At 44.9% G+C, this 24,460-nt stretch overlaps 1 protein-coding gene and 1 long non-coding RNA gene across 3 annotated transcripts in view; one reads left to right on the top strand and one right to left on the bottom strand.

The window, feature by feature from the left end:
- LOC146335136 (uncharacterized) overlaps positions 1-24,460 on the top strand; it is a 114,313-nt gene that overhangs the window by 22,940 nt on the left and 66,913 nt on the right. The gene's annotated exons all lie outside the window — the stretch shown is intronic.
- Positions 19,557-24,460, bottom strand: part of EPHA2 (EPH receptor A2) — a 33,976-nt gene continuing 29,072 nt past the window's right edge. The window contains exons 15-17 of the mRNA XM_084821560.1: positions 22,528-22,721; positions 22,132-22,287; positions 19,557-21,306 (exon numbers count right to left, since the gene is read on the bottom strand). Coding sequence (XP_084677686.1) covers positions 21,201-21,306; positions 22,132-22,287; positions 22,528-22,721 — 456 coding nt within the window. The 3' untranslated portion in view covers positions 19,557-21,200. The remainder of the gene's footprint in view (positions 21,307-22,131; positions 22,288-22,527; positions 22,722-24,460) is intronic.

Here is a 24,460-nt window from a genome sequence, read left to right as displayed (position 1 = left end):
TTCTACCGTCCACTGCACTTCCCAGGACAACAGTTTTCTCCTAGTGATCTAGGTGGCCTTGCTGCGTGCTTCCCAACCTTTTTTCATTGGGAAATGCCTCAAATCAAACAGTTTCCTTGCCACAGTCACTTGTGCAGATTTGTGCTCAATCCAGACTGCCCATTCCCAGGGGGATGGCTGCCCTGTTTCCTTCCTCTTTGCCCTTTATGAAAAAGAAGTTTATCTTCATGCTTCAGTCCCTGCAGAGATTCTGAGAAGAAACTAGAAGAACATACTTCAATTTGAAATTATTTTTTTAAAAAAGGAAAATACTGTGACAGTTAACCTAAGTTCCACCATACTGTGCATGCGTGCGTGTGAAGAGAAGATGTATTTCCATTTGAGTTCCAGCTAAACATCATGTGTCCAACTGATTAATGAAAACAATTCCAGTTGGTTATCTAGGCCACACTGTCATGAAGTGAATTATTTTCTCAAATGCGTTTGACCAGTGATAACAGTTCCTGAAAGAAACTTGTCATAGGAGCTACCCAAGTCAAGGCCTGGGAAGAAGAGCGTGTCTGTGTTAGCTACGCAGCGCTGGGGCCCATCTATATGGGTGATTCACTCCGACACTGTTGTGCTTCACAGACGGTCATAACACTGAGGCATGAGAGAAGCAGTCCGATGCATGCTGGGGCCGCTAGGCCCTAAGATGGGAGTGGGGAATGTGTAGCCCTCCAGATATTGGTGGACTGCAACTTCCATCAGCCCTCACCAGCATAGCCAATAGTGAGAGATGATGGGAGTTGCAGTCCAACAATTAGAGACTCACACATTCCCCATCCCTGCCCTCAGAGAATGCACCTGAGGCTTTCTGCATGCAAATCCCATGCGCTGCCACTGAGCTGTGGCCTCTCCCTGAATGTTCAAGGCAGGTTTAGCTTCATGATGGCTGCACATGTCCTAGAACTGAGTGTTCGTCCTAGAACCTGTTTTAGGACTAAGCCCTAACTGATATTCAGCCCTGGATAACCATGGATACATGCGCTCCAAGAAAGAGGGGTGTCTCTTTTACCCATTGCAGTCTTCAAACAGAGACTTAAGTGCCTTTCTAAACGAATAGTTTGCTTTTTTCAGATGCTCTGGTAATGGTATCAGTAGTTTAATAACTATGACAGAATTTCAGTGAAGGAATTCCTAGTCAGGTAGCAGGGCTGGGAAGGCCTTTCTCTGTCTGAGATTTTAGAGTTGCTGCCTGATAGAATAGGCAATACTGGGTTAGTTGAGCTAGTGGTTTGGCTCGGGCATTACTCAGCAGCTTTTTTATGTTGATAACAGTATGTCAGGTTGGATGATCCCTGAGATAGCTTCTTATGGTTTGAATCTCCTCCCCTTGCACCGGCCCTGTGGAATACCAGTCATACAAGCCGTCTTGAGCACCATTTTTGGGGTGGAGGTATAAATCAAATAAATATTTCTTCACAGCCAGTCTCCTCCTCAGGCTGTTCTCAGCTTTGGAATTCCAAGCTTACTAATACAATTAGTTATGAATGAAACAACTATAGCTGTGTAAAATTTTCAAGCCCAATTGCTGGAAGCACTTGGCAAACACAACACCAGAGCTTCTAAAGAAGATGGTGCAGTTGAATTAGACCCATTTTACCCAATAGTAAACATGACTCATCCAAAAGGGAAGTGAGCATGTGACTCCAATGAGGTCAGCAATAAGGACTGTGAAAAAGAGAATGGAATCAAGGAAGTCCGCTGGGCCCTGGGGCAATCCGTAAAACTTGTGACTCCCAGTGTGTCATTTGCTGACCGCAGAAAAGAGGAGCCACAGCTGGTCTGCCCGGCACCCATCTTCGTAGCTAGTGCAACTATAAACGGGAGCATCAGTGTCCTTGGGGATGTCTCCACAGTCAATTTGCTGCGAGCTGTCTCCGTTTCAAGGTTGTTTGGGTAACATGATGTCATGGCCATCCTGCAGCCACCCTGGAGCTTTATGCAGAAAAAACGGATTTCCTGAGACTATTTTAAGTCCGATTTTTCCCCTTAAATTGGGCTCTCCACAGTATAGTTGTTGTGTGCCCCAACCCCTGCATTTACCTCAGAAAAAGATGTTATTTTCATTACAGGAGACTGGAATGCTAAGGTGGGTAGTCAAACGACACCTGGAATTACAGGCAAGCATGGTCTGGGAGAACAAAATGAAGCAGGACATAGGCTGATAGAATTTTGCCAAGACAACTCACTGTGCATAACAAACACTCTCTTCCAACAACCTAAGAGACGACTTTATACATGGACTTCACCAGATGGTCGACACCGAAATCAGATTGACTACATCCTTTGTAGCCAAAGGTGGCGGACATCTATGCAGTTGGTGAAAACAAGACCTGGAGCTGATTGTAGTTCAGATCACGAACTTCTTATTGCACAATTTAAAATCAGACTAAAGAGAATAGGGAAGACCCACAGATCAGTTAGATATGAACTCATGAATATTCCTAATGAATATGCAGTGGAGGTGAAGAATAGATTTAAGGGATTAGATTTAGTAGATAGGGTCCCGGAAGAACTATGGACAGAAGTTCGCAACATTGTTTATTTATTTATTTATTAAATTTATTAATCGCCCATCTGACTCGTCACCCAGCCACTCTGGGCGATGTACAACCCACCATAAAACAATTTAAAACAGTTGTTCAGGAGGCATCAACAAAAAACGTCCCAAAGAAAAACAAAACCAAGAAGGCAAGATGGCTGTCTGCTGAGACGCTGGAAGCAGCCCAAGAAAGAAGGAAAGCAAAAGGCAACAGTGATCAGGGGAGATATGCCCAATTCAATGCAAAATTCCAGAGGTTAGCCAGAAGAGATCAGGAATTATTTTTAAACCAGCAATGCGCGGAAGCGGAAGAAGATAATAGAATAGGAAGGACAAGAGACCTCTTCCAGAAAATTAGAAACATCGGAGGTAAATTCCAGGCAAAAATGGGTATGATCAAAAACAAAGATGGCAAGGACCTAACAGAAGCAGAAGAGATGAAGAAAAGGTGGCAAGAATATACGGAAGATCTGTATAGGAAGGATAATAATATCGGGGATAGATTTGATGGTGTGGTCAGTGAGCTAGAGCCAGACATCCTGAAGAGTGAGGTTGAACGGGCCTTAAGAAGCATTGCTAATAGCAAGGCAGCAGGAGATGACGGTATCCCAGCTGAACTGTTTGAAATCTTGCAAGATGATGCTGTCAAGGTGATGCAGGCCATATGCCAGCAAATTTGGAAAACACAAGAATGGCCAACAGATTGGAAAAAATCAACTTATATCCCCAAACCAAAAAAGGGAAGCACCAAAGAATGTTCAAACTATCGAACAGTGGCACTTATTTCACATGCCGGTAAGGTAATGCTCAAGATCTTGCAAGGTAGACTCCAGCAATTCATGGAACGAGAATTGCCAGATGTACAAGCTGGGTTTCAAAAAGGCAGAGGAACTAGAGACCAAATTGCCAATATCCGCTGGATAATGGAGAAAGCCAGGGAGTTTCAGAAAAACATCTATTTCTGTTTTATTGACTATTCTAAAGCCTTTGACTGTGTGGATCATCACAAATTGTGGCAAGTTCTTGGTGGTATGGGGATACCAAGTCATCTTGTTGGTTTTGACCTTTAAAACCCTATATGGTTCCGGCCCAGCCTATCTTAAGGAGTGCCTCCAGCAGCACCAGACAGGCCGCTTAACAAGATCAGCCTCGGATGGCCTTCTCTCTGTCCCATCAGCCAGGACAGCTAGACTGGTGGCAACGAGAGAGAGGGCCTTTTCTGTGGTGGCCCCCACTCTGTGGAACTCCCTCCCTAGGGAACTCCGCCATGCCCCCTCTTTAATGAGCTTCCGCCGTGCATTAAAAACGTGGTTGTTCAGGCAGGCATTTGGGGTGGGTTAGGGTATTTTAGAAAATGTTTTTGTTGTAGAATTTTATTGTTTTAAACTGTTTTATTGTACGTTGTACATCGCCCAGAGTGGCTGGGTGACCAGCCAGATGGGTGATTAATAAATTTAATAATAAATAAAAATATTAATAAATAAATAAATAATATAAATAAATTTATAAATAAATCTTGTCTGCCTCTTGAGGAATCTGTATAACGACCAAGTAGCAACAGTAAGAACAGACCACGGATCAACGGACTGGTTTAAGATTGGGAAAGGAGTATGGCAGGGTTGTGTACTCTCACCCTACCTATTCAACCTGTATGCAGAACACATCATGCGACGTGCTGGGCTTGATGAAGCCAAGGCTGGAGTTACAATCGCTGGAAGAAACATTAACTATCTCCGATATGCAGATGATACCACTTTGATGGCTGAAAGCGAGGAGGAGCTGAGGAACCTCATGACGAAGGTGAAAGAAGAAAGTGCAAAAGCTGGGTTGCAGTTAAACTTCAAAAAAACCAAGATTATGGCAACCAGCTTGATTGATAACTGGCAAATAGAGGGAGAAAACGTGGAGGCAGTGACAGACTTTGTCTTTCTAGGCGCAAAGATTACTGCAGACGCTGACTGCAGCCAGGAAATCAGAAGACGTTTACTTCTTGGGAGGACAGCAATGACAAATCTTGATAAAATAGTTAAGAGCAGAGACATCACACTGACAACAAAGGTCCACATAGTTAAAGCAATGGTATTCCCTGTAGTAACCTATGGCTGCGAGAGCTGGACCATAAGGAAGGCTGAGCGAAGGAAGATAGATGCTTTTGAACTGTGGTGCTGGAGGAAAATTCTGAGAGTGCCTTGGACTGCAAGAAGATCAAACCAGTCCATCCTCCAGGAAAGAAAGCCAGACTGCTCACTTGAGGGAAGGATATGAAAGGCAAAACTGAAGTACTTTGGTCACATAATGAGAAGACAGGATACCCTGGAGAAGATGCTGATGTTAGGGAAAGTGGAAGGCAAAAGGAAGAGGGGCCGACCAAAGGCAAGATGAATGGATGATATTCTGGAGGTGATGGACTCGACCTTGGGGGAGCTGGGGGTGGCGGTGGCCGACAGGAAGCTCTGGCATGGGCTGGTCCATGAAGTCAGGAAGAGTCAGAAGCGACTGACCGAATAAACAACAACAACATGCTAGCCCTGCCCAGGTGTGCCTTTCACTGTGACCCTGGTCAAGGGGGTGTTTCCTGTCCCTGTGTTTTCCGTCCCTCTGTTTCCCAGCACAAACCAATTAGTGTCTACTCAGAAGTAAATTCCATTGTGGTCAATGAGGCTTGTTCCCAAAATGCACATTCCAGAAGTTACCGAGATTCCCATGCATCGAAATAATGCATTTAGGAGACTTAATGTCAAAGCTGCATGCCTTTGATGTTTGCTTCCTTGCTTTTCGTAAGTAATTAATTTGCAGCTTCGATCCTCTGCAGCATTGGGAGCTTCAGTGGAAAGGAGAAAGGGGATTAGAAAGGGGGCTGGTTGGAGCCATGGTGCTTCAAGTATTCAGAGGGTTAACTCTCCTAATGGCTGTGAAGTACTATGTTGAAGCTGCTTTCTCAGCTGTAAGGGAGTAATCAATGTGAAGCTTCGAAGTTTCAATTGTTCGCAGCATCTGGAGCTTCAGGGGAGAAAGGCTGCACCTGTGTTTCTTAAATCTTGCTTTGGAGTAATTAGTGTGAAGCACCAAGCAATCATTGGCAGCTTTATTAGGTGTAAGAAAGGATGGGGGAAGCCTTTTGCATTGGTTGATCAGCCCCTGCCAGTCTGATGATGTTCACTCCAGTCCCCCCACCCCCATCTGGAAGTATGTTCTTGTGAAGGTCTTAGAATGGTGCGGTGCACTCGTTCGTGGAGCCCTGTGTAGATCAAAGCCATGTCCTTAAAAAATCCGGGTAAGTCACCATTGGTTTCTCCTTCCATTGTCATGGAGACACCCTCCTTGTGTAAGAATTTCAACTTTTGTAGCAATCATGGATCTATAAAGGCAGCAGAACAAAGAGAGGGAAGGCCTGTAGCTGCCATTTTGAATCCTGGGGAGTTGGATGCTGGTAGTCAGGTGGAAATGGTAGTTAGCATTGTGGATTTCTCAGCATTTGTTTGGTCCAAAACACCCTCTTCCTTAGACCATTACCCTTCCAGTGTGACAATGACTGTTGCCTAGATTTCTCTTTACAACTTAGTTTGTTTAACACAAATCCCCTTAATCCACACGCCTAAGATGCATATGTTGTTTGTTTATTAAAAGCATTTATATCCCACATCTTTATGAACTTCAGGGCAGCTTAGAGTAATAAAAACAATGAACTTAACATAATAAAGCAATCATATCCTAAAGGCAGTGGCAAAAGCAAGTGCAAGAAAGCCAAAGGGCAACGAATTCTCTTCAGTCCTAAACACTGTCTGAAATAATATCATCTGAACTCCACTAAGGATAGAAGCAAGTAAGTCCTTCTTGGGATGGAGTTCCACTCCACAAAGTAGGTGTCACCACTAAAAAGGCCTCACTCATGTAGCCACCCATTGCACTTCACTCAGTGAGTGGGGATATGGAGCAGGATTTAGAAGATAATGTAAGGAAGTAACCTTGTATGGGGAAGGCAGCCAGAAGATGTACTGTAATTGTGCTTAAACATTTCCATTGCCTGTTGCCTTTGTTTTTCCCTCCCTCTTCCTTCTCTTTTCTTCCCCAGCTGGCAAATCTTGAATTGTAAGCACCTTGAGGCAAAGACCTGCCCTTTCTTTTTGCATATGTAACTGTGGCACAATAGAAATAATAATGAACAAGAAAGTGGACACACTTGGTCCTATGGCAGTCTGATAGGTCTTAATGTATCCTAATGCTTGGCTGCTGGGCAACTACATAAAATAAGAACAGAAAATCAGTGAAGGTGGCAAGTAAAACCCAAATAAAATCAGAAATGAGGCAATTAAAAGAGGTCTCAAATATAATTAGGGGCACAAGAGAGCAAGATGGACTTTGTCTGGTTCTTGAAGGACAATAGAGAAGCAAACATGTTTAGGGAGAGAGATCCATAGTTTGGACATTACCAGAAAGAAGGCCCTCTAACTGCTTGCTAACTTCCCAAAGTGTGGATGCCTAGAGAACAGCATCTGAAGAGGATCTCAGTTTGTAGGCAGGTAGACCTTTTCCTTGCTGTCTCAAAGCCCATACGGATTACCAAATTTCTACAGGGTGAGCCCTTTGCCAAGTCTGGTAGGGAGAACTTTACAATACACTGACTACCTGCGTGTGGCGAAATGGCCATCCATATGATTCTGGCTCAGAGCTGAGCACTTGTGAAAGGACAACCAAGCACACAGTTTGAGTGCTTCTTGACAAGCGTCTCAGATGCTGAAGTGAGTATAACTAAATGAGCTCAATCCAGCTTCCCCCTCACCCTGTCTGCCACACTGACTGAGATGGATTTATTAATACCTCAAACCCCATCCATTCTGTGAGCTCACCTCACCATTTTATGAGGCCAGGAACACACTGAGATAGTTTCCCTACACTAGGAGTGGGCAGACTTCAGGCTTGTGGGAGCTACATTTTTTTACTAGAATCCCAAGATTCACCACCAGAGCCTGGTGAAAAGACATACACTTGGAATTAAAGAATTCTGAGCCCAGGAATTTGTTTTGAGTACCAGAACTGAATGGAGCTCACTGTCCATCGTCACAAAAATTCTTTCCTGGTTACCCCAGTCTTCCTTCATTTCAGCAGCACATACCCATCTCCATTTTTACTGCACATAAAACGTAGATTCAGTTAAAATCATTAATATTAACACAATTAATTTCTAAAAGCATACATGTAATTTCCTGGCTGCTGGGGCAAATAAGGCCACCGTATGTGCAATACAATACTGGTTATCTAATAACAAGAAAGGCCCAAACAAACATCTGTTTGTAGCCATTACTGATGCTACATCAGCCCTGGATATAATAAACAGGGACCAATTGTGGCACAAGTAAGCCACCATAGCCAGTGTCCTCTGGCTTATACTGCTGTAACATCATAACAATGCCAGCGATATAAATTAAGGCAGGGGGGAATAATTTTGTTGCTGCAGACATTAAACTATAGGGAATCAAATCCTTGGCAATCTTCTGCAAATCATCCAGACATCGACCAGCAGATCTAGATCTGCCTTCTGTCCACCCCTGCTTTAGATGACAGAGTAGATAATGGCAAACCTTCCACCAAGGAACTATATACACTGTCTCAAGCTCATCTTCAGATCATTCCCCCACCTCGGTGGCTTAAATTATTATAGATTTAGGAAAGGTGGATTGTGAATTCCAAATGGTCCCAATACAACAGCAAAACAGATTTTTACAAGCAAAACTTATTGAACCAAGTATTTGACAGTCTCTCCATTCTGACTTCAGTGATGGAGTCCCCATAATGCCCATTATCTAAACCAGCCAAATTCTTAATTTTGAATAGAGAGCCAGTGAGGTATAGTGGTTAGGGTGTCTGACTAGGACGGGGGGAGGCCCAGGTTCAAATCGCCACTCAGCCATGAAGGTCTCTGGGTGGCTTTGGGCCAGTCATTCTCTCTCAGCCTAACCTACTGCACAGAATTATTGCGATGAAAAGGGGTAAGGCAAAGAACCATGTATGCCACTCAGAACTGTTGGGAGGATGAAATGTTCTCAGGGACTGTTTTATTCTCTGGATGGAGGTCAGGTGACGTTTAGTAGCTCAGTGGTAGACCACCTGCTTTGCATGCAGAAGCTCCCAAGTTCAGTCCCTGGGTAAGGCTGGGAAAGACCCCCTGCCTGAAACCCCTGGAGAGCCATTGCTGCCAGTCAGTGTCGACAACACAGCTCTAGATGTGTCGTTACTAGGAGGAGGGCTTTTTCTGCTGTGGCACCCCGGCTCTGGAATGAGCTCCCTAGTGGGGTTCGCCTGGTTCCTACATTGTACTCCTTTCGGTGCCAGGTGAAGAACTTTTTATTTTCCCAGGCATTTTAGCATTTTAGCTTTCTAAATTTTTATCTTTGCTGTTTTAAACCTGTATTTTAAACTCTTGCACTGCTGCTAGGTTTTATTGTGGTTGTATTGTTATATTGTGGTTTTAATGTTCTATATATTTTAAATTGTTTTACTGTGTGTTGTTTGGTTTTAATTTTTGTGAACCGCCCAGAGAGCTTCGGCTATTGGGCGGTATAGAAATGAAATAAATAAATAAATAAATAAATAATAGATGGACCAATTAACTGACTCAGTATAAGGCAGCTTCCTATGCTCCCAGGGCTGTCTGAGGGGCTATTGTTGCATTTTGCAGTACAAATTGATCCTCTAACACAGGAGAAGGCAACCTCGTGCTGTCCAGATGTTTCAGACTAGAACATCCAGTATCCCTGGCAATTGGCCATGCTGGCTGGAGCTTATGGTAGTTATAGTCTAAAACATCTGTAGGGCACCAACTTGCCTTCCCTTGCTCTTAACAAGTGTGCAGGCCCCATGATCGAGTTGGTGCCATCTAGCCTGAATGGTATCACATGTATAGGACACACGTGTTCAGGTGTAACGTGACATTCAGGTATTTAATGTTGCGCGTTTACAAATACCTTGCATGCAAATTCAGAAGAGAGTTGTGACCGTTGTTGTTGTTGTTGTTGAGTCGTTAAGTCGTGTCTGACTCTTTGTGACCCCACGGACCGTAGCATGCCAGGCCTTCTGTCCTGCGCTCTCTCCCGGAGTGTGCTCAGGTTCATATTCATTGCATCAATGATGCTATCTAGCCATCTCATCCTCTTGTGGCATATCTCTATTTCTTATTTCTTGAAAACGTTATTTCTTGTCCTTATGAGTGGGCAGATGTTTAATGCATACTTGATAAGTCTGATGGGGGTCAGATAAAATTGCCTTAGGGGCCACTGGTTTTATTTATTTATGACATATATATTCTACCTTTCTTCCATGATGAAACACCAGGCAGCGTATGTGAGCTTCCCAGATGGTCCCTCATCTAGATGCTGACTAGATCCTGACCTGCTTAGCTTTGGCAAGGTGGCTGCACCTTGTGTTTTCAGAAAGAACCCTGGCACCCAGTTGACCATTCCAGATGTAAATCCTACAGTACAATAGTGAATGCAGTGATGTCTTGCCCCACCTTGAAAAAGAATGAAATTCATTTGGATCTACCGAGGAAGGTACAGGGAAAGGGTAGCTTAAAAGGAGCATCTCCCTGGCGGATAAAGGCTTAAGCACTTGTGGCTTTTAAGTATATCTGTGTGCAACACATAATTAGCTTGTGGAATTCATTGCCACAAGATGTGCATGGCTGCTAGCTTAAATGGCTTTAAAAAAAAAATCCCCTGGCTGGACTCCAAGATTTGCTGGAAAGAGACAGATAAGAAGAGCTGCTCTGTTACCTACATCAACAAGGAGTCTGTAATATCCTACCTCAAACATTTCTAGTACTGCAGAAGTGGGCCACCTAATTATGTGCTCCCACTAGGGCTGGTTCCCTGAAGGTGTATGTTATGGCAAGGAATTTAATATACAAAGCTGCTTTCTATTGAGTCGTCTGAACAATGATCCATCTAGTCTAATGTTGTCTACTCTGGCTGGCAGAGCAGTGACAGCATCATGATTTTGTGTGACCCCCCCCCCCCACTATTGACTCATATTTCTCTGTGAAATGGGAGTTGTTCTGGAACAAGAGAATATGGGGCCAAAGGAGTGCATTTGTGTAACTGTGTGATTTCTTCACCCCCTCCTTCGCCTGTACAATCTTAAAATTGATGTGCCTCAGTTCTTCTTTTCTGTGGTATGGGTTGCTGGCTGTTGGGGATTCAAAGACTGTTGTGCTTTCTGTGACCCCTTGGCTCCGCCTCTGCTGACCTGTCCTCCGCCCCTGCCCCCTCAGTCAGATTGGCCACCAGCCTCCACTGCAAAAGCCTCTCTGGGATTTCAAGCAGAGAGACATATTTCCTGTCGGCTGCCAGAGATCCTTTTACCTACAGATGTTGGGCCTTGAACATGTGACTTCCGGCATGCAGAGCACGTGCTCTATCACTGAACCCCAATGAAGTGCTAGTTTTAATGCTTTAATTTTTTTTTAAATCTTCAAGTCAAGACAGGATATGGTGCTGGCTCTACAAGCAACTGGCAGAATTTGCTAGGAAAAAGGTGATGGGCAGAATCAGCTGGTGCAAATTGCACTTATGAATCCAGTTGCCTTAGGACACCCATCTTTACTGCTTCAGGCCTGTTAACTGCTTGCTACTTTGCCAGTCTGATCTATAACTACAGAGCAATACTGTCTGCTCGACCCTGGATTTATGCTGATAATTGCTCCCACCCTCAATTTCCACAAGGCCCTCCCGCTGATCCGATCTGTGGCAGCTAGAAGCTCGGCAGCTAAGTACCCAGAGCCTACTGTGCCACATGCTGAAGGAGTGGGGGTGGGGGATGGGGGGTGTTTGGTCTCTTTTGCTGCCGAGCTGAATATATTCTCATGCTGACTCATTTTTCTCAAGCTCCAGTTTGAAAGGGTCACTGCTGCTCCAAGCCACTTTTTGTGCCAAGTGACCCATGTGGGTCATCGAGTCTCTTCCCTTTCCCTTTTGGAGAGGACGGGAAGGGAAACAAAGCGAGTTCTGGAAGCTTTGCAGTGTCCCCCATACTCAACAAAGGATTGGAAATCAACTAATTGTGACAGGCAATTTTAAAAAAGTGAGATGTATGTATTAAGTTTGCCTTTCATGTTCAAGTCTCTTTCAAGGTCCCAAGTGACACTGAGTGATGATCACCATTCCTTTAAACTTTACTGTGAGAGCCAACATTTCCAGAACTGCTTAAAGCCATAGTGTGGTGCCCAGGGTTCTCTGTATGGCTGCAAAGCCTTTTTAAGGTTCTTACCCCCACCATGCACCACTCTATAATCGGTTTATATTTGCCTAAACCTTTTTAATGATGTATTCCTTACCCATGTTGCACCTACTATATAATGCCTTTTGATTTGCTGTTTGCATTTTGTACGGTCTGATACTCCTTGCATATAGAATCATAGAATAGTAGGGTTGGAAGGGTTGTAGGGTTGGAATAGTAGGGTTGGAAGCCAGACGACTGGTTTGCATACCACAGTGTTGTCAGTACTCACTGGCCATGTCCCTCCATCGTTTCAAACGAGTCTTTCCCAGCCTTACCTGAAGATGCCAGGAAGCTAACCTAGGATTGTTTGGGGTTTTTTTTGCATACAAAGCTTCTAAAGGTATAGTAGCTGTCTCAAAGAGGAATTTTGAGGGTGATGAGTGAGAGAAGCAGGGAGGTGGGGGACCTTGGGTTGTGTAAAATATGTTTAGAAACAACAACAGTTATCCTCTCCTAGATGGAACAGCAAGTCAAGGCAGAGGCCTTTAAGCTAAGAATTGATCAAGACTGGAACAGAATTACATCACTTTTGTGTTTTCCCCAAGCCTTTGGCACGCCTCTGCCGCTGAATAAATGTTAAGTGTTAGTAACACCCATGATAGTCAGGTTTGAGCCCAGAGGGTGCTAAGCATTGGGGGTGGGTGGGTGGGGAACTAATCTTGAGCACTGCAGGAACCCGGTACTGAGTGACAGGTGCAAAACACTGGCATAGCTCAGAGAGGAAATATTTATTTGATTGATATTTATATCACTTGCCATAGCTAAGAAATATCTTGAGGCGGAACTCAAATGTTGATCTCACAAAAGCCCTATTCATATTTATTTTGTATTTTGAGATACTTTAAAGTAATGTTCTGGCATTGTAATTATTTTAGTGGATGCATGTGATTTCATTTTATGTTGGCCATTTTTCATAGTACCTTTGCTTAAGAGTATCCACGCAAAATCTGTTGCGCCTTTCAAAGTGTGCATTTCTAGTGCTCCTTGGAGGCCCTCTGGTTTTGATGTACCCCTCAACCCCATTGACATACCTAATGGGCAGAGCAACCCTACAGTGTGAGGGAGGGAGAGTCCAAGGCGGACACAGTGGGTTTTCCTGTGCCCTGCTGGTCTTGCACAGGCAGGGTGGAAGATGGTGGGGGACTGGATTTTTATCTTTGCCCCCCTTCGGTTCCCTTGTCCACCTTCTTCCCCCACCCCCGTCCCTCTGGTCCCAATGAAAGGCCAATGAACTATATCTCCAGGGTTGGCATAGTTTTGCTGCCAGTTTGGGGGCATGTCAGGGGAACCGGGATGGGACTTTGGATCCTGCGAATGCAACCTCCCCGTGATCCACCTCCACCACATGACCCCCTTTTGCCCTCTCTGGGGTTGCAGTGTTGACATCAACGAGGCAATGGCTACAGAGGTTTCTGCGCTTGCAATGGGGGAGGCTTGTGATGGTGCACCTCCCTCGCCAACCTCAGATGATGGTGCACCTGCTCTATCCTATGACTCCTGTGACATCCTCCCAAGGACCATAGGATTGCAGCCTAAGGGATGGGGCTGCAGGAGAGCAAAGATCTGTGGGCCAAACCCATAGCCCAGTCTTATGCAGAAGACCTACTTCTTTTCTCAGTATGATCTACTTAATGGGTTTGAGCTGCTATTCCCAGTTTTGGAGTAACTCTCTGACAAGGAGAGGTCTCCAGAATGTTCTGCTTTGGACACTAAGTCCGGTGGATACCAGGGACCAGGTGAGACTTGCTGAGCAAGAGAATATGACTCATCAAGGGCATTATTGGAGGAGCCATTCTCAAAGGGACAAACAGAAGCATCTATTTGGAAACAAAATGCTGCCCTAGTTGGACCCACCATGGGCTAGTCCAGAAGAAATCATCTTGCATGAGAGAAATTCTGAGTAGACAGCTCTGTTACCACCGCTTAGCCACAATAGCAGAGGCAGCGTGCCTCCTCCGAACATCAGTTGCTGTCGGAAGTTTAGAAGCTACTAAATAATAAATGCCCAAGCCACCTTTCCTTCTTCCCCCTACAAGCCAGTGGCCGAGCCTTTCTAACTTTGGCTGGCTCAGGAATTCTGGGAGAAGCTCTTTCCCGAGTCAGGACAAGCCAACATTTCTAAACTCACCAAGAGAATAATTGCTTCTGCCATTGCTTGGGGCTGACTGCATCCCCTGCCAAAACTGCTGCTTATCCCAGCAGAACAGACCCAACACAGCCTGGGGCTTATTATTTTTAGATTGGGTGCAGGCCCCGAGGGAGGCTTCTATGTCCTTGTATACTTCAACCCAGATATTTGTCTTGGCTCCGGCAGTGGGTTCTGTTGAGCCACCTCCCGCTCGTGTTGATATGGGAATATGTACTGATGCGGAAGAGCCATGGGCAGCTTGTCACAGCCCTTCCCAAGTGAAGATGCTGAGCACATGATCAGATGCTACCAGTATTATTGTGTTAGTTCATTGCTGATTTGCAGAGGATCAATAGTATTATTTTATAATAACCTAGTTGGGGCAACAGGGAAGAAGCCCCGGATACAGTGGGGTGCATCTTCCTACAAGGAAAAGCTGAAGCGTTTCAGGCTTTTTAGTTTACCAAAAAGGCAACAAGGGGGCGGAGCTATGATGGAGGCTTATGAAATTATGCATGATGTAGGAAAAGTTATTTTTCACCCCCTCCTTCTGCTCCTTCTCCTATAATCCTAGAACTTAGAGTCACCCAGTCAAACTGACTGGTAGAGAAAGGGAAGTATTTTTTCACAAAATATATAATTAACTTATAGAATTCAGCAAGGTACATTGATTTAAATCAAGGTGATCATAAATCATGATTTAAATCAGCAAGAAAAAGGCTGATTTAAATTATGTTTCCATTGATACCTCATATATTTCCTAAACAATGATGCAAATTTGAACACTATACCATGTTGATTTACAATTAAAATATTAATTACACTGTGGTTTCTTTCTTGCAGCTAGGCCTTGCATCTCTTTGTTGCACTGTATGCGCTTGGCAGGATTTCCTTTTCTACCTATGGAGGGAATGTCTTTAAAATATTCCCATTTAGGGTCGTAACTTTGTAAGGTTAAGTATGGGAATATAGAAACCTGAGCATTGGACACATTTGTCTTTTCTTCTTCCGAGTGCTTCAGTCTGCTTTGGCTCAGCTCCACCCTCACAAAAACAAAAGTGGCATGGCTGATTGGTAGAAGTCTGATTGTTGCTGGGCAGACTAGAGCAGGTTATTTCATTAGGTGTAAAATAAATGCCTAAGTTTGGTAGGCAGAGTGTAAATCATAGCTGAGAAATTATTGTATTGATTCTTCATTTACATAGAAAAGCCTCCTTTAACCCAATAGATGAGGGAGAAGGCATTGATTCAGTTTAGAGTGGTAGGTGGCAGTATTGCAACCGAAACTCTCCCCATGACCTGAGTTCGATCCCAGCAGAAGCCGAGTCTCACGTACCGGCTCAGGTCGACTCCGCCCTCCATCCTTCCGAGGTCAGTAAAATGAGTACCCAGCTTGCTGGGGGAAAGGTAGTCATGACTGGGGAAGGCAATGGCAAACCACCCCTCTATAGTCTGCCATGAAAACGCCAGCGTAAGCGGCGTCCATCTAGGGGTCAGTAATGACCTGGTGCTTGCACAGCACTTAATATTAACCTAGTTATTATTTAAGGCAAACTTAAAATTAAAATCTGAATAATTTTGTTTAAAAAACAATTTATTCTCCACCCTAGAATTCAGTGCCACAAGACGTGGGGATAGCCAGTCCCTGCCTCCAAAAGATTCACGCAGGAGGTCTCTCGAGGGTCACTAGCTATGATGAGGGGAACTTCCTGTTCAGAAGCAGTGCACTGAATGCTATTGACTAGGGGGAAATAGTCATGGGGCGGAGGCATTGCCTTTATTGCCTGACTGGCCACTGTGGGAACCTTCGGCCAGATGCTGAACTAGGTGGATCTTTTTGTCTGACCCACCTTCAGGGCTGCTCTTGTGTTCTTATTAAGAGAAGATTAGACCAATTAATGGCAGGTTGGACCATTTTAAAATCATCTGTTTTTAGCTGCTCAGTTATTCATCTCTTTTAAATGCTGAATTTTTGTTGCTGCCTCAATTCTTTTTAACGTGTTTTATCACTGGTTTTGCTTTCATTATGTACGGCTCTAGGGCTAATTATACATTAAATAAATTATCCTTGCCATTATCATCATCAAGAGCTATCATCATCAAGAGCTAATAACCACAATAGCTGAACAGAACTGACATACTCAGAGAGAGTATATCTCAGATGCTGGGGAGACAGGTAGAGCAGTCGCCTTCATGTGCTGCTTCTGGGCTTCTGGGGGCGGGGGGCTGCTGTTCTTGTTATTTAATTGATTTCTGAGCTTGTTATGTTAATTGTTGTTTCCCCATGGTTACTGTTGATCTATATATTTCACATATTGTTAGTTATTTTACTGTTATAAGTAGTTTTGGGTTCTTTTCTTTTTTAATAGATGGCGTATAATTTTTTATAATAATACATATTTGGCCACACACTGGAAAACATGGTACTGCAGCAGAGGAATCTTTGGTCTGCTGCAGCAGGATGGTTTTAAAAGGGGATTCAACAAGAATAAGGCTGTCAATGGCTACTTGTCAGGATGATGCTACCTCTAGTGCCAGCAGTTCCCTTCTCCCTGCCAGTTGCTGGGGAACATGAACAGGAGCGTGCTGTTGTGCTCTACTTGTGGGTTTCCCACAGGCATCTGGTTGGCCACTGTGTGAACAGAATGCTGGATGAGATGGACCCTTGGTCTCATCCAGCATGGCTGTTATGTTCTTATTCCCCATGAAAAAAGGGTTGTAGGGGGGCATTTCCTTTTTGTTTTTAGGAGGCACTGGTTGTTTAAATATCAGGCAGAATAAAACACCCAGTGGGGCAATACAGCTTGACCCAATAAGTTCTGCTTAAAGACCCTGATGCTGGGAAAGACTGAAGACAAAAGGAGAAGGGGACGACAGAGGATGAGATGGCTAGATAGCATCACTGATGCAATGAATATGAACTTGAGCACGCTCCGGGAGAGAGCGCAGGACAGGAAGGCCTGGCGTGCTATGGTCCATGGGGTCACGAAGAGTCGGACACGACTGAACAATAAGAGTGATTTTTACAGGGAGCCTCCCCTTAGTTTCCTTCCCTCTGCCATAATAATCTCCCTCCCTGTGCCAAAGTGTGTTGTTCTGTCTCTCAGATCTTTGTTACAGGATCTGTAATTGCTGATGGCCCATGCTTCCTTGGAAGTGGGCATTAAAATGCAAAAGAGCTACTTGCTTAGAGGAAGAGGGACAAAAGAGGGTTTAGAGGAAAATGGGCTGCTTGAGCAACCTTCATGCTGGGATCACAGGACAGTTAGGAGAACAATGAAGAGGGGGCTGGAGGAGGGGGAAGGGGCCCTGGGCTGCAGGAGGTGGGGAGTAGGTTAAGGGAGCAGAGGGGGTGGGGAGAGGGGAATCCAATTAAGCCATTAACCTCTATGGTGAAAGAGGGACCCACAAATCTGTAAGAAAAATGTTTGTTGGAGCAGTCACCAACCATGGTGCCTGGGAATGCTGAGCCCTTGGAGTTGTGAGCAATTGTCCTAGGAGGTAGATGCCTTACAGAGACCCCAAAGTAAGAGAAATATGTATAAAATCTACTCTGTAGGCAGCCTGTGGGCCTCTCCAGCCAACTCCCCCATGTTTTCCAGCTAGCCTGCCAAATCTCTGCCTAATTTCTGTCCCTTCATTGCTGTTTTTTTTATATTCCCCCCACCCCTTTTGGTTGCCTCCCTCAGGGGAGTGACCCTAGTTCAGTAGCAGAGCCCCTGCTTTGCATGCAGAAGGTCTCAGGTTCAATCCCTGACAGCATCTCCAGTTACGAGAACTGGTGATGGGAAAGACCTTTTTTTCCCTGAGACTCTGAAGACCTGTTGCCAGTCACAGAAGACAATATTAGGAGGATGACACTCTGACCTTGTCTAAGGTAGCTTCCTGTGGGTTCATGGCACTTCAATCTCAGCTGCTGACCTTCCCCTAGGTCACCGCTTATGCCAGGTTTGTCTTCCTTGTCCCAACCAAGCCCAGAGACTCAAGTGATTTGCAAGCAGCAGCTTTCACTCCCCCATATGCCCCAAGATTTTGCAATACCCCAAAAGTTACATGCTACCAACTTGGTTGGATAAACCACCTCTTGAAAATCCAGCAAGCGGAGGACTGGCTTGGCAACTTTGGCTGAGCCAAGCAGCAGCTTGCTCCCCCTTGGCAGCAAAGACAGGGGACAAACTGCTCAACACAGTTTGCATTGCTGCCATGCCCTTCCACAGAGAGATTTGGAACTAATTTGTAGCTTGGCATTCTGACATGTATCCACCGCCTCACTTTATCAGGCTTGCCATCTTTTCCCTTCTAGGGTTGGCATGCACCATGGAATTAAAACATTATAGTTGTTTCACAACCTTGTGCAGACAGGTATTGTCATGTAACAGAGAAATGTTTCTACTGCAACATGACTAACAGGTACTATACAGAGTGACACAGATCTAACACACTAATTGCCTGTAGTCCACATTGCCCATGGGGAAGAGAGTGATGTAGTTGGGTGGCGGGGGAGGAATGAGGCAGTATTGGAGAATGCTTGAGGACAGACTCATCTCACAAGCACCCTCCATGTGGAAAGGTAGTAATGTCAGGGGAGAAGATTCTACCCTTGCTAGCTTTCTGTGTGCAGATACTCTCTGTATATTGAAGGGAACATTCAAAGATATGATTTCCCCTCCAGTATACTTTCTCCTCCTCTCCCCGCTCCAGTATACTTTCTCCTCCTACCCCAGCTTCACTCTGAAGGGTTGCACTCCCACATAATATTTCTGAACATGGACAACTCCGTGTTGTTCTTCTCTCCCCACCCCCATCCAGAGGGACCATAGCTCAGAGACAGAGCACCTGCTTTGCATGTGGAAGGTTCCAGGTTCAGTCCCCAGCATCTCCAGGTAAAGCTGGAAAAAAACCTGCCTGAAACCCTGGGGAACCACTGCCAGTGTCGACAGTACTAGGCTAGATGGATCAAGAGTCTGACTCAGTAGAAGGCAGCTTCCTATGTTTCTAGAGATTGGGAGGCTGCTCTAAGCATGACATAAAAAAGAAACTGTGAGTGAGCAAGGAGGTGCAGATGGCAGATGAGCTTAGATGAAAGGAGGGTGGAAGAAGAGTGACGAGTTGCTGGCAAAATTTTTAAAATTTGGCTAGCTAGAGGGGTCTATTTTCAAGTCCAAATTAACCAGTGTGGTTAAGGATTGCCAGTTTCCATGGCTTACAGCCCACAAGGGTGTAGGGATATAAAAGAGAAGCACTGCTAGATCAGACTGAGGTGGTCTGTGTGTTTGTCTAATCCCTTTGATAAAGCCAGTATGATAGCAAGCTCTATTAAATTAAGCATTGCATGAAGACGTCCTTTCTCTCACTTGGCCTGAATCTCCTGCCACTCAGTAACCACTCTGACTTCTAGTATTATGGTTATTTTCTTCCCACTGGGAGAGGAAGAAGTCTAAGGGAAGACTTGAACCTAGTAGAACCTCCTAGAAGCTGGTCATGAGACCCAACAGTGTCAACTAGCTGGCCCCTTAAAGGAAACGAAGTAGTCCCACCTTGTTCCCTATAATACATATTTACACAGTAACAAAGAATAAAAACATTTTATTAAAGCTAGAGAATATTCATGCACACACAAAAGTAAACTTATTTTTTTGTTTAAGTTGTGCATGATTATCCTTAACAGCATCAAGTCTGCATTTTTTTAAACAATAAATATAAAAAAATAAATTAAAATTAAAAAAGGAAAGTAATAATATGAATGAAGAACAATTGTCAGTCAAGAGTGCATTTCAGGAATAGGGAGTAGGGGCAGCAGTTGGGGGAAAAAAAAAGAATAAATAGGGGGCAGGAAATAATGCAATGACTCTCTGGAGAGTCATTTTCAGTCATCCTTGGCAAAACCACTTCAAAGCCCAAACTTGCAAATGCCAGAGCGGAGTCTGCGTAAGGCCTCATTTTTTATACAACCAGGTTAGGTTTCTTAAAAATGGAAAGACATAGCAAAAGCCCTTCAGTGCCTGAACAGAGAAATGCAAACTAAGAGGTTGGTGTACCATAGTTCCACTGATGTTTCTATAATCTCCAAAATTTGCAGTTGTTGTTCAGTCGTTCAGTCGTGTCTGACTCTTCGTGACCCCATGGACCATAGCACACCAGGCCTTCCTGTCCTGCGCTCTCACCCGGAGTGTGCTCAAGTCCATATTCATTGCATCAGTGATGCTATCTAGCCATCTCACCCTCTGTCGTCCTCTTCTCCTTTTGCCTTCAATCTTTCCCAGCATCAGGGTCTTTTCCAGTGACTTTTCTCTTCGCATTAGGTGGCCAAAATATTGGAGCTTCAGCTTCAGTATCTGTCCTTCCAATGAGCACTCAGGGTTGATTTCCTTTAGGATTGACTGATTTGACCTCCTTGCAGTCCAGGGGACTCGTAAGAGTCTTCTCCAGCACCACAGTTCAAAAGCATTGATTCTTCGGTGCTCAGCCTTCCTTATAGTCCAGCTCTCACAACCATATGTTGCTACTGGGAAAACCATAGTCCTAACCAGTTCAGGTTTGACTTTGAATCAAGCTGTATTGATAGAGTTCTCCATCTTCATTCTTGTTCAAAGAGCAAAGGGCCAAGACACACCTACAAGAACAGCACTGTGACATTTGGGGTGTGTGTGTTTCTGAATGTAGAAATAAACAGGCCAGTGGACTAGTAAGTTTCCAAGAAATGATTTGGGTGCACTGGCAGTGGAACAAACAGCTCTATGCTGCTTTGGTCAACTTCATGCAGGCTGCAAATGGAGAAAGTGAGATAGTGGGAGGGGGGTGGTTTTATGTATTTGGTGGCCTCAGGATATATCCAAGCTGGGAGTGAGGCAGGAGAAATGAAATGTGGGTTTTGGCAGTTTTGCTTGGCAACACACAGCCAAGGGGTGCAGCACCGTCTGCCACCTCATCCTGGAGACTTCCAACACCACAGGGTAGTGCTTGCCATTTCTAGCAGATAAGTGAGAACAGAGGCCAAGCAATAAATATGGAGCAATGCTCAGGAAGCACAGGGGAGGAAAGGCAGGCATCCAACTCTTCTTTGTGAAACAGCACCCTTCGCAAGAGAGGTCACTTGGATTCTGCACTTCAAGTATGTACCAGGAAGTATGTTTGCCAAATGGTTCTTGGCTTGGCCACTAAGTAGCTAAATTGGGTGACAAAGCTACCTGTGTGTGGTGGGATTTGTCCAGCTCAGATTGGAATGCCAATGGTGCTGACTTGTTCCTTTAATCCCAGGAGGCTGTAGGCAATGCGCTTCTGGTGTCCTGGTAGACGCACTCCAATTCTCTTGATATCACTGGGAATGGGAAGAAAAGGAAGAGATGGTGAGATTATATCGTGATTTTAAGATGGAAAACTTGGGATAAGTCTCCTCATTTAACATCTGTCCCATCCCCTTTTGCTCCCCAAATATATCTTGATATTCAGTGTCTACAACTTTACTGGAGAGGAAAAGTATCATAAAAAAGGCAGCCCACATCAAGATATGAGAAGCCACAGCTTGAATGCCACAGAAAGGTTTCCAGCAGTCCCTGTGCAGAGAAAGTGTGGACTCCCATTGCAGTGATCCAAGGAGGCTAGGCACCCATCTGCATTTAACGAGCTACTCCTGGTTTTCTTGGCCTCCATAACGTGGCTTAATTATAGGATGCATGCTTGGATCAGCCTCTTCCAACAGGGGAGAACAACAAGAGGGAGCAGATGAAGTTTGCCGGTGTCACGTGTTTCTGGGGGAGCCGCCCATACACCCCCAGTAATTGAGAGATGGTGTTCCCATGCATAGCCATTTTGAGTTTCTTTTACTAAGACAAACAAGGTATAAATGTATTATTACAGTTGGAAAACTGAGGCATGCAGGTGCAGAACGTAGAAAGCAAAGAGAAGCCTCTCTCACCACTGCAAACAGGGAAAGGATCAAATGGGCCTTAATGTTCACCGCCAACTAAATCTGGAGTTCTTTTAAAAGAGGAGTCTGAATTCCAGCCACCTCCTCTCTCAGGAGATTTCCAAAGAAGCAGCATAAGACAACAGGAGGACAACGTTTGTGCAGTTGGCATGTGGGCAAAACTGGAGGAAGAGTGCAAAAGTTGCCTAGGGCATGTTATCTGTTAGCCACACTCACTCATTGGTCATCTGTGCCACCTTCTCAATGACATTATACCCAGCGGCCATGAAGTGCTCTGTATATTGGTGCATTTTGATGGACTCCAGCCACTCAGCCACAGTTCGGAAAGGGATCCCCTCTGAGCCACTGGTGCTAGGTAGGCGGATGGAGATCCTTCAAAGACAAAAAAGGGACCCCAGCTCTTTAGAGTCAGGTCCTTTTTAAATGTGGGAGAAGGAGGGCAGGTGGTTGGAGAACTACCAGTTGGAAGCTTATTCCTTGGCCTCTTTCTTACATGCTTCCATCTCAGGACAGGGAGGAAAAGAAGTACAGGCATCTGTTCCCAAACTACAGGAAGTATGTAAGATTCTGAGAGCGGGGGGCTCTGCCCACAGTACACGTGGCAACACGTACCGAGGGTCAAACTCGGCCAAAGTCTTGAGAGACTCGGGGGCACGGATAAGCTTGTCCAAGATGCTAACAATATCGTTGAACTTGGGCCGGTGGCTTCTCTCCTGTTGCCAGCACCGCATCATCAGCTGATAGATGGCAGAAGGACAGTCCAAAGGTGCAGGAAGCCGGAAGCCTTCATTAATTGCTTTCATCACCTGTTTGGGAGGGAAAGTATCAGAAAATTGAGCAACAGGGAGGGGGTTCAGCTGGGTGAGCCTGGAAAGAGCACCCTCCCATATTGTAGCATAAAAAGCACTATCAAAGGCAAGCAGGAAATACTGCAAGCTACACTCTCCAGCTATAATTTCATGTGAGAGATAATGACAATCAGCACCCTTCCTTATCTTTGCATCTGAGCTTCAACCAGAGGCACGTGGATGGATGCACAGATGATTTTCTAGAAAGACTGATGGACAAACACAGTCCACATCAAAAGACCATTCACTGTGTTGGGGGTAAAAAAAAACACAATCCTTCATATCAACAAATTTTCATTAAGATTTGGATCTTAGAACAGAATCATAGAATAGTGGGGTTGGAAGGGGCCTACAAGGCCATCGAGTCCAACCCCCTGCTCAGTGCAGGAATCCAAGTCAGAGCATCCCTGACAGATGGCTGTCCAGCCTCGTCTTGAATGCCTCCAGTGTGGGAGAGCCCACCGCCTCCCTAGGTAATGGGTTCCGTTGTCATATTGCTCTAATGGTCAGGAAGTTTTCCTGATGTTCAGCTGGAATCTGGCTTCCTGTCACTTGAGCCCATGATTCCGTGTCCTGCACTCTGGGATGAACGAGGAGAGATCCTGGCCTTCCTCTCTGCGACAACCTTTCAAGTACTTGAACAGCGCCATCATATCTCCCCTCAGTCTTCTCTTCTCCAGGCTCAACATGCCCAGTTCTTTCAGTCTCTCTTCATAGGGCTTTGTTTCCAGTCCCCTGATCATCTTTGTTGCCCTCCTCTGAACCCTCTCCAGTTTTTCTGCATCCTTCTTAAAGTGTGGTGCCCAGAACTGGACACAGTACTCCAGATGAGGCCTAACCATTGCTGCGTAGAGGGGAACTAGTACTTCCCGGGATTTGGAAGCTATGCTTCTGTGAATGCAGCCCAAAAGAGCATTGGCCTTTTTTGGAGCCACATCCCATTGTTGGCTCATATTCAGCTTGTGATTGTCAACTATTTCAAGATCCTTCTCACTTGTAGTGTTGTTGAGCCATGTATCCCCCATCTTGTAACTGTGCATTTGGTTTCTTTTTCCTAGGTGCAGAACTTGGCATTTATCCCTATTAAATGTCATTCTGTTGCTTTCTGCCCAGCGCTCCAGTCTATCAGGATCACTTTGAATTTTGTTTGTCTTCCGAAGTATTAGCTATCCCTCCCAATTTTGTGTCATCTGCAACTTTGATCAGCATTCCCTGCACCTCCTCCTCCAAGTCATTAATACAAATGTTGAAGAGCACTGGGCCCAGGACTGAGCCCTGTGGTACCCCACTCTCCCCAGTTTGAGAAGGTCCCATTGATAAGCAGTCTTTGAGTCCGATTCTGTAGCCAACTGTGAATCCACTGGATCATTGTTTCATCTAGCCCACTTTGAGCTAGTTTGCTCATCAGGATATCATGGGGCACTTTGTTGAAAGCTTTGCTGAAGTCGAGGTATATTATGTCTACAGCATTCCCACGGTCCACAAGGCAGGTTACTTGATCAAAAAATGAGATCAGATTTGTCTGGCAAGATTTGTTCTTGACAAATCCATGTTGGATTCTTAGAATGGATGGACCTGCTGGAACTCTGTTTGTGTTCTGAAAGTGGGACCATGTTTCCTAGAATTAGCTTTCCTCTTCATAGGCCATAAAAACCCAAAATAAGGGGATCCAGCAGCACTTTGGTCACCAATAGGGA

This window comes from Heloderma suspectum, chromosome 15 (genome assembly GCF_057233095.1).
Source record: "Heloderma suspectum isolate Gila_16-S chromosome 15, 16-S_ref, whole genome shotgun sequence".
Classification (NCBI taxonomy): Eukaryota; Metazoa; Chordata; class Lepidosauria; order Squamata; family Helodermatidae; genus Heloderma; species Heloderma suspectum.
This window is presented reverse-complemented; position numbering and strand designations above follow the sequence as displayed.